This window comes from Aptenodytes patagonicus, chromosome 4 (assembly GCF_965638725.1).
Source record: "Aptenodytes patagonicus chromosome 4, bAptPat1.pri.cur, whole genome shotgun sequence".
In the NCBI taxonomy this organism is placed as follows: domain Eukaryota; kingdom Metazoa; phylum Chordata; class Aves; order Sphenisciformes; family Spheniscidae; genus Aptenodytes; species Aptenodytes patagonicus.
In genome coordinates this window covers 31322882-31333211 of record NC_134952.1, presented here as the reverse complement: position 1 = coordinate 31333211, position 10330 = coordinate 31322882, and the positions used below count along the sequence as shown (strand labels likewise).

General features: G+C 52.5%; 1 protein-coding gene across 1 annotated transcript; it reads right to left on the bottom strand.

Moving 5' to 3' along the window:
- Positions 1 to 409: 409 nt before the first annotated feature.
- Positions 410 to 1413, bottom strand: GSX2 (GS homeobox 2). The gene is made up of 2 exons (XM_076337600.1): positions 942 to 1413; positions 410 to 750 (listed from the first exon to the last, which is right to left on the bottom strand). The coding sequence occupies exons 1-2, from the start codon at positions 1411 to 1413 to the stop codon at positions 410 to 412; spliced, it is 813 nt and encodes a 270-aa protein (XP_076193715.1).
- Between the last annotated feature and the right edge of the window lie 8917 nt (positions 1414 to 10330).

The following is a 10330-nucleotide window of genomic DNA, read 5'->3' as shown; positions in this document are numbered from 1 at the left end:
CTACAGGTTTTTGTTTGCTTTTCAGTTTTTTAATGTCTCGTCTTTCGGTTCCAAATATGTGGGTTTTTTCCTTTAAACTGCCTGGGGGGAAGGCGGGGGGCGGCACCCCGGGCCGTGCGAGTCCAGTCCCGTGTTACATGTTAGGAAGAGCAGGTGCCCGCTCCTGGGGTTACATAAATAACGTTTTAGTTGAACTCTCACGACTAAAACATTTACATTCCAAAAATATGTTTATATATCTCTCTCTATTACTGCGAAGGGATGAAAATGAACCTCCCGGCCGGCGAGGGCCAGCCCGGTGCAGGTCGGCGGGCTGCTGTCCCCGGGGCAGCGGTGCCAGGTGAGCCGCCGTGCCGCCGCCCCGCTCCGGGCTGGAACCCGGCGGCGGGAGCGGAGCTCCGGGCCGGGCTCATAACGGGGAGATCTCTTTATCCTCGGTCGCCGATGAGGGGGACAGAGACTCTTCGTCCTCCGACCTAGGGTAATGCCCCTGGCCGGTGCTGCACTTGCAGCCCCCGTGCGAGTTTCGCTGGGTGCCTTTGCCTTCTTTCTTGTGCTTCACCCTCCTGTTTTGGAACCAGATTTTCACTTGCTTCTCGGACAGGTTCAGGTAGGTGGCTATCTCGATCCTCCGCAGCCGGGACAGGTACATGTTGGAGGAGAATTCCCTCTCCAGCTCCAAGAGCTGGGTGCTGGTGAAAGCTGTCCTCATTCTTTTCCCGTTTTGAATTTGGCTGGAATCGGACCCTCCTGGACGGGAAAGAAGCAAGAACTTCAGTGGGACGGGGGAAAGGAAAGGGGCGGGGGGAGAGAGAAAGAAAGAGAGAAAAGACATTCCCCCGCAGCTTTGCCCCCCGGGGCAGTCGCTCCCCCTCGGGCACCCTCGGGGGAACCCCTTCTCCCGCTGCCCCCCCCCTCCCCGGCGGCCGCAGGGCTCCTACCCATGCCGAGGCAGTGAAACCTCCGGGGGTCGCTGACGCTGTAGGTGGTGGCGGCGCAGGCAGGTGGGTGATGCGCCGGGTGCCCCAGGGCGGCGGCGGCGGCGGCGGCGGGCACGGAGGCGGCGGGCGGCGGGTGCTGCGGCGGGTGGTGAGCGTGGCCGGCCCGCGGGCAGCACTGGGCCTCGCCGGCGGCGGCGGGGAACTGGCTCTTGAGCAGGGGGATGGCCCCGCCGCCGCCGCCGCCGCCGCCGCCGCGGGAGGAGTGCAGGTGCGAGGTGACACAGAGCGGGCAGACGCAGAAAGCGCCGCTCTTGCGGGACGGGCAGCCCGGGCCCGACACCGACATGACGAGGGGGGAAGGCATGCTGAGAGGGATGAAGAAGTCCTGGCCGTGGTGATGCTCAGGCAGGGACGGAGCCGGCCTCGAGGAGTCTTTGATGATTAAGGAGTCGACATAGAAAGAGCGGGACATTTCGGAGGGCTGCCGAAGCCGAGGGCGGCTCTCCCAAAGTCGGGTTTTTCCTGCTTGGCCAAGTTGCCACTGAAGTCCTGGCGAGGCGAGAAGGTGCTTATGTTTGAGAGCTGAACAAAAGGGTCCCTGGAGAGGGCTGGTCTTAAAGTCCCCCCGCCTGGATCCCCTGCGCCGGGGTTTTATATCAACTATTTAAACACGTGATGGCTGAAAGCCTCGCAGATCTAAATCTCCCCGGCTTCCCAGGCGGGCAGGAGAGGCTGCCGGAGGGGCGGGGGGGGGGGGGGGGGGGGAGCAAAGCGGGGAGGTGGCCCAAATTGTGCGTGCTCGCTCGCTGCCCGATGACTTCAGTCCTTCTTCTCCGCCTCAGATAAATTATAGGAGCGGGGAAGCCGGGGAGGGGGCGGCTGCCCCGGGCTGCGCCGCGGCCCCGTCACACGTCGCGCTCGCAGGCACATCCCCCTGTCAACACACCCGGGGGGGGTAAAATCAGTCGGAGGGAATTTCTGCTCGGGGGTTTTCCCCGAGGAGCACGCTCCTTTCCCCGCAGGAAGGGAAGGAGAGAAGGGAGCAGGTGATGCGCTGAAACAAGCAGGTCAACGCCGATCCCCCCGGGGTAAAGTATCATTCGTGGGGCCGCGACTCCCACGGAGGCGTGGGGCCGACACCTTGCCCCGGTCCGGTCCACTCCCTGCAGCAGGAGTCCTCCAGGAGACCCTTTCCGCACCAGAGGAGCCAGGGTCACAGATAGAGGCATAGATAAGTTAGGGATCGCGCTTGTGTGTGTCTGTGCGTACATACGCATGTCGGGTGGGTTGTTTTTTTCTTTTTTCCTCGCCCTTTTCACCCCGAGTGAATCTTGCCAAATTGGCAATTACTCCAACGGACAAAGCCTTCAAATATCTGGACACTTCTCAGCCAAACGGTGTCAAAACGGAAAACTTCCAAGTGAACTTCCCCGACCGCTTCAGGATTGCGGCGCGCAGCGCTAATGAAAGGCGAACATGTCGGGGGGGGATTCTTTGATCTCCACCAAGTTTGCTGAAGCAATCATTCAAAGTAAAATTGGATAAACAGCTAAATACGGTCGGTGGCTCCGGAGCATTTCAGATTGCATTAAAAAGCCAAGGTATTCGCAGCATATCACACGACTTTCCCACTGTTTTATGGGAGTTTAAGACGAGACTTATCGTTAATGGAAGGGCGATCGCATTCTTGTTTGGCAGATGCGAAGCGGCGTTTAAAACCGTCCACGGATCCCATCCCACTTGACTCGGGAAAGGGAAGTGACAACTGTGCTCTAAAGCAGAAAACACAAACTATGCCTGATTACCAGAGGCTGAGAAGAGGCTAGGGAGTGAATCAATAGCCGTAACGTGTTCAGAGGCGGTTATCGCGCACAAGGGCCGGACCGGGACGCGGACATCCTACAAGCCCTCCCGCACACCCACTCTCCTGCTGCTAAAACCCAGCAAAATAAAACTGCTGCCCGCCTTCTGATGGAGACGGCATTTCCTCGCCCCCGGGACCAGCGAGGCTCAGCGGTGCGACTCGAGCCTTGTTAAGAGAGGGGCCAGGTCTCGCGCTGCTGTCCCGTCCTCATCCCCAACCTGCCGCGGGCAGCGCCGCCGGGCAGGACCCCCCCCCCGAGCAAGGGCCGGCTGGACGCTGGACCCCGGCCCCATTCGCCTTCCCCTTCTCCCCCGCCACCTCCCCGACGGCCCTAAGCGGGCACAACGCAACAGTGTTTTTAGGGACACTCCGTACTCGGCGATCTGAGGATTTATGGACGGCAATTAAAGTTTTATGAATTGCAGCTGAGGCTGGTTATGGAGCTATCTGAATGTGATTAGAATTCAATTAGAAAGTGTTTACCGGCCGGCGGGGCTCCGGAGTGTAAACAGACAGCTATTCCAGCAATGCGCTAATCCCGCGTCTTGTGACAACAATTAGGGACTCGCGGGGTTTAGGCGGGTCGGCTCCGACCTCACCTACTTTTCCCCAAACTGCTGCCGAGGGCTCAGCCGAGGCCCCGGAGTCGCCAGGCCCCGGAGCCCCGGGCAGCGGCCGCGTCCGGGACGGCTGCCCGCCCCGCCGCCGAGGCCTCCGGCCGCCGAGGCGCTGGGGACCGCGGCCCCCGGGATGCGACGGGTGCCCCTCCCGGGGGCTCTGCCTCTTGAGCTCCGGTGGGGCCGGTGAGATTTTAATCACGGTCACAGTGCACAGGCGTGGGATTTTGCCCGGCTCTCCCCGTCTAAAACACAGTTCATCTGGCGGAGATTTGAATTAATCTCTGCGTTTTCTTTTTTTTTTTTTTTTTTTTCCCCTTTACGAGAGGCATTCTGGAAAAGAATAATAAAAAAAAACCCCATCGACCTCAGTGGAAAAAACTGTGTGCAGTGATAGAGCGGATCTGGGGAGGGGGCTGTCGTAAGGGAAGGCAGACAGAGCAAGAGTCGGATCAAAATTGCAGTTTGTAATTGTTATAATAAACCAAGTGCAGTGATAAAAGAGAGGAGGGAAAAAAACACCCCTGAAAGCCAGAGCAAGAAAAGGAGTCATTTGAAAGCAAAGATATCCCAAACCAGGCGGAATGATGTAAGGCGTGCGCCCACATCACATCGGCCTCGTTACAATTTTATTTTTCAATAATTCTGTCCGATAAAATTTCATTGTCCATTAAGTAATCCCCGAAATGAGAGCTCTTATGAGCCTATAATGAGCTCTAATTGCTACGACTGGGAGAGCCACGTGGAAGGATTTAGAAGGTATTAAGCAGTTGGGTACAGAGCACAGGCTGTTACCTAGCCATTACTTTCATAATTCAAGGAGAAAATTAGTCCTTTTAAGGGAAAATCCTTTGATTCCCTTCATTCTGCTCGGGGTGACAGAGTATAGCTTTGTCTGCCTTTAGTTCAAGACAGTGTAACAAATGAGAATGTAACGAAATTGCCCCCTTTTGAAAGTGGAGCAGTTCAAAAAGAACATCAGAGCCGCTCCCCTGGTCCGCCGAGCGCAGGACTGGGTGCTGGTCCCTCCTTTCTTCCAGATGTCTCTAACACCTTTATGTAGAAGAGATTCACGGCTTAAATGACAAAAGCAACTCTTTCCCTTCCCTCCCCCACCCCCCGCAGCTCCCGGCAGAAGAAAAAGCCATGCCCGCCCGGAGAAAGCGCCGGCTTTCAGGCGCGCATCTCCGCTGAGTTCACGGGAGGAGCTGCCTCCGTGGAAAGCGCCGCAGCCCGGGGACACGTTTCGACCAGCGAAAAAAAAAAACCCAAAACAAAACAAAACAAAACCCAAAACAACCTCTGCAGAGCGGCCGTGGTGGCAAACGTCACGCCGGGGTGACATGCGGTGGCGCTGGGCAGGATGCGCCCCGGGCTGGGTCAGGGAAAGCCCCCCTCAAACTAAAGCCGCGCGTGGGTGAGCGAGGGGCCGCGGGCTCCTGCGCTATAATCGCATTTATTCGCTAATCTAGCATTGATTTCCTATTAGTTTCCAAAGCGATCGGCGATCTCGAAGCCGGGTTTTGTGAAGCGAAAGCAAGCAAAAGACAGGACTTGCCCCCAGCTCCCATTAAGGAGGTCATTATAAAAGCGTGAACAAGTCTATTAATGTTTTATTGAAAGCGCATCGTTAACTTGTATCCATCCTTTTCTGAAAGTGGCATTGTGATATTGCTGTCTGTGGCACATCTTACCCAATATAGCCCGAGATTTCTCCATTATCTGTAACCAAGCAACACTTTCTGAATACCAAAAATTGAAAAGAACCGCTTAGTCTTCAAGAAAGTCCTCAATAATAGTGGAAAAGAACAAAGATCCAGGAGACAACAAAATGCCACAGGGGTGACTTTTCATGAGCAATTATCTCTCATTAATCAGAAGAACAGCTGCAATATTAATTTTCTCTCTTTCTTCCTCTCTTTTCACAGTCCCCAACATTTGAATAATCATAAATTTTGATTTCATGGAGCGGCAACATTGCCAGCGACTTCGAGACACAAGCTACCTACGCAGGGCGCACGCTTTGCACATAGCTCTTATTTTAAGGCTGCCAAGGAACAAAGTAAAGAAAAGAAAAGAGGGGAAAAGTTTGGGCTGGGTTGCTTTTCCCCCCCTTTGCCTCGGAGCACGGATTAAACCAGCAGCCCCTTCCCTCCACCCCTGCCTCTTTCACTCACGGAAAGTAACGGGCGAATGTACCGAGTGTCTGCGCTAGCTTAAAGCGTGGGAGTTTCAACAACCTCGCTGTCCATTTAACTTCCAAACATGAAGCCAAGCGTTGTAGATCTGTCCAAAGAGACAATCTTTGGGCGTAACACGCATTGTGAGACATCAAAAGGCCCTGGCGTTATATGCACTAAGAAGTGCATTCAGCAAGAAGGGTGCAATGCCTCTCTTTTCAGGGGCTCAGCCGCTGATTGTTTAACAAGCGACGTCGCCGCGGCAAGAAAACCGCGCTCCTCCAAAGATAAGGATGTAACATTAAAACTCGCTTTTCTGGATTTCAAAGAATCTCATTGCAGGGGCCGGCGACCGCCACGCCGGGGATGGGAGCCGTGCCCTGGCGATGGGAGCCGTGCCCTGGCGATGGGAGCGCGCAGAGCCGCCTGCCCAGCCCCTCGCTGCCCGGGGGGACAGGGCAGAGCCGAGGCCGAGACCCCACCACCCCCCCAACTCTGCCCATCTCCGGGCACCCGCATTTCCCTCCTCGGTCCCGGCGGGCAGAGGCGCGGAGCCTCTCCCCGGAGACCTGCTCCCAGCCCGGCAGCGGCTAGTGGGCTTACCCAAGGGTTTGCGGGCTGACTGCGGGCTGAGGAGGGAGGAGCCTGCTTCTCCCCCTTCCCCGCAGATGCAGCCCCCCGGTGCCCTTCCCTTCCGTGGGAGATTTCCTTTGCCCCCATCCCCGGTCATAAATTACCCCACCTCGACTCGGCAAGGCAGCCCCCCCCCCCCGGGAAATCGGGCCGTTTCCGAGGAAATGGGGGGTTTGGCTGAGAGACCTGCGGAGCCCCCCCGCACAGAGGAAGGACGGGCCCCTGGCTCCCCTCCCCCGGGACCGCCGAGCCCCTCTTGCCCCAGCGCCCGCCCGCGCCCCGCCGCGTCTGCCACCGGCGGAGCGGAGGTGCCGTCAGGCGGCGGGGCGCGGAGCTCCGGCGCGGCAGCCCCGGGTCCTGCCGGAGCGTGAGCGGCCGCTTCTTGCTGGGGAGAAACCTGCCCCCTCCTTCACCCCCTCGCAGCCTTTGGAGAGACGACGCTGCTCCCGCTTCGCGTTGTTGGTGCTTTTCACCAAGTTTTTTTTCACCCGATTAGAAGCAAATTTCTACGCGAGTCCTTCAGGGCGGCTGTGATCACTCGCGTTTGAGTGAGTGCTTCAAAAAAGCCCCAGCAGCAGCCTTCAGCCCACTCTCTCCCCTCACGGCCTGACTCTGTGTCTTCTACCTTCACCTGCAGGTCTACCATGATAACTGTCTGTAATGTAATGACCAACCAGCAGGCCTTATTCTGCTACCCTTTTTTATTTGGAGTGGGAACTTTCATTATTCACTTTGTGAGGTTCTTCCTAAGTCAATCAGGTCTGTACTTAAATACGTGGGTGTAAGCCTTAATTCTCTCCCTCTTCAGCCCTCTTAAAAAGAGTGTTAGCTCGTTGATGGGTTCCCTTCAGTGTCTGGATGCAAAGGAAGCTTCTTGTTTGCGCCTTCTCGCCATAGTGAAATCCTCAACGGTGTTTCTGCACTGTCCTCCTACAAGAGATCGTGTGGAGGAGCCAGAGAAGGAAATGCCCAGTGAGATTATTGTTATCCGCAGTCTTGTCTGGTATTTCGCTGAGCCTGGCTTTGCCATGTCCCTGGTACTCTTCAGGTATGGGGCAACATCAGGCCAGACACTCTAGGCAGTCGGGGCCCTGGTTTCATTAACGACCTTTGTTTAGAGCTCTAGCAGCTAAAATTGTTAGCTGCTACAGACGACGTGTATGAGGGAAAGCTGTGATGGTGTATCTTTCAAGGGGATAAAGCTAAACCCCTGCAACAGACTCAGTGGAGGTTTATGGTGGGAGATGGAGCTGAAACCCCAAGCTCATGTGATTCAGAACAAGGATTCAAAATGCTGCTGTGGACTCTGGAACATGCCAACCATGACCAGTTTTGGTTTTACATTGATGTATCACAAATCAATACAAGAGTGACGCTTTGTAGTAATACAGGCCCCAATCCAGCAAAGAACATGAGGTTCTGTGTAATACTAAACATCCTATTCCTTTTCTATCCTTGAAATTCAACCCTGGTGCTTTTCGATCCTTAGGGGTCAGGCTTAGGTTGAAGCATTCTGCTTGACAGTGACCGAAAAGCAGTCTTTTGAATTTGCTTCCAGAGGAAATGTCACTTTTTTTTAGCCAGATTAACGGGAATGGACATTAAATGCTGCTTGTGAGAAAAATGAAGAGGTCATCAAGCATATCATCATATTATAGGAACTACCCGCTTCACAGTCTGAAAATTGTATGAATTTTGAGTTCACTTCATCCAGCCTAAACAAATAAAATGGTTATAGTTTCTTTCCTCTTTCCTGCAATGAATGTATGGATGTGGGATAGATCAAGAACCGTAGAGTGATGAAGGAACTACCTGAAGGAGAGATGACAGTACTCCTGCAGACTCAGGAAGCAGAGGGGAATACAGTTAATGACGGAGTTCCTCAAAGATAAGTCTCAGAAGCAGTTGAATTACTTAGTTTAATTTTTTTTCTTGGCACAGCCAATAGAACTTTTCACTATTCATAGGAGAGAGGTGAAGTCAGTATCTGCGGAGACTGGAGTGCCATACTGGAAGAAGTGGATTCTCTGAGAAGAGGAGTAATAGAAGTGCAATGACAAAGCCAATATGAGCTAGGAGCTGAACATGACATTGTGACTGAGGCACCTGGGCACATTATCCATGTTCACGAAGCATCACTGTGGCATGGTCAGGCGACAGGTATCACAGAGCATAACAGGCAAGGCCCTTCCACTAAGGAGATGGAAATACTAAAGCCACCGTGCATGGGGAAACCTTGTCTGGGAGAGAAGACAGCTTTCCATGTCCATCTCAGAAAAGACTAAATCAGAGCAAGTCCAGAGAATAGTTTTGGGAGTATAGTATTAGAGGAACATGGACCTTCATGAGAAGAGAAGAATCAAAGAGAGGAGACATGACTGTTGCTTGTATCAGTGAGGTAAATATCCACAAGAGAGAAGAGCTATTCCATCTAAAGAAGAGTATCACCACAAGAACAGATGGATAGACTCTGGCCATGTAGAAATTTAGCCTGGAAATAAAAAAAAAAAAGCTTCTAAGTATGAGAGAAATAGAATCACAGAATCATATAATAGTTTGGGTTGGAAGGGACCTTTAAAGGTCATCTAGTCCAACCCCCTTGCAATAAGCAGGGACATCTTCAACTAGATCAGGTTGCTCAGAGCCCCGTCCAGCCTGACCTTGAATGTTTCCAGCAATGGGGCATCCACCACCTCTCTGGACAACCTGTGCCAGTGTGTCACCACCCTCAGCGTAAAACATTTCTTCCTTCTATCTAGTCTTCTAGTCTAAATCTATCCCCCTTTAGTTTAAAGCCATTCCCCCTTGTCCTGTCACAACAGGCCCTGCTCAAAAGTTTGCCGCCATCTTTTTATAAGCCCCCTTGAAGTACTGATAGGCTGCAATAAGGTCTCCCCGAAGCCTTCTCTTCTCTAGGCTGAACAACCCCAACTCTCTCAGCCTTTCTTCAGAGGAGAGGTGTTCCATCCCCCTGATCATTTTTGTGGCCCTCTTCTGGACCCACTCCAACAGGTCCGTGTCTTTCTTATGCTGAGGGCTCTGGAGCTGGACGCAGTACTCCAGGTGGGGTCTCAGCAGAGCAGAGTAGAGGGGCAGAATCCCCTCCCTCGACCTGCTGGCCACGCTGCTTTTGATGCAGCCCATGAAGCTCTGAAACTCATTGTGGGATTTACCAGGGGGAATATGAAATGGAAGTAGTTTTAAGAGAGAACTTGACACACTTCTGACTGTTGTGTAATAGTTCCTGAAGTTACGGGATTTTTTTCTGGAGTGAAGACACACACAAAGACTGATTAATATCCATTTTGACACAGTACTGACTTAATTTTAAGTTGTTGATTATTTGAGGGAATGTGTTTTCTAAGAAAGATGCTGGATTGGTATTCCTAGAAACTAAGGTCCACAGAGCAGCTAGAGCATGGCTGGAAGCAGCACTCTACTGCATCTTCCCTGTCCTCTATCCTGTACCATCCGTGTCCATTGCCTGATTAGTGTTCTGGATACCGCCTCTGCTCCAATAGGAACTGTTTTTGGGTTTTTTTTCCTTTTTACATTTGCTGTTAAGACAAAGGAAGACACTTTCGTGTGCCAAAACAGTGTGTTTTTTTCAGATGTCAGAATAAACATTGGTCTGATTTTGATACGATCTGGAAACCTCTACAAAAAATAAACCTATCGTCTCATTTCTTTAGCTCCCTTTTCACAATATAGTCTTAGCTTTGTCCAAGCAGCTGTTATGTGAAAACAAATCTCTACTGCCTGTGGCTGGAAGCAGCCCTTTTTCGGTTTCATCCTTTTAGATGTATTTGTATCCTCAATTTAAAATACAGGAACAAACCCAAAAGTTTCAGGAAGCGGAGTCTCAGTGAAACACAGGCTACAGACACCCTGCCTCTTGCTTTGCTAGGAAGAAAGTAACATATTAAAGAAGCACACAATATGAGCGTGTCAAAATGGAACCAAAATGAACAATTTTGTTAAGACAATATCAGAAAGTTTTGCATAACCTGCCTCTTCTTATTTATAATGAATACATTGTCCAAGCTTGTATTCGAAGCTCTCTTTGAAAAATCATAGAAACAAAGTAATTTCACA

Coding starts and splice junctions, on each gene's coding strand:
- GSX2 (XM_076337600.1), bottom strand. CDS start 1,413: ATGTCCCGCTCTTTCTATGTCGACTCCTTAATCATCAAAGACTCCTCG. Junction 751..941: donor GTTTCACTGCCTCGGCATGG/GTAGGAGCCCTG, acceptor TTTCCCGTCCAG/GAGGGTCCGATTCCAGCCAA.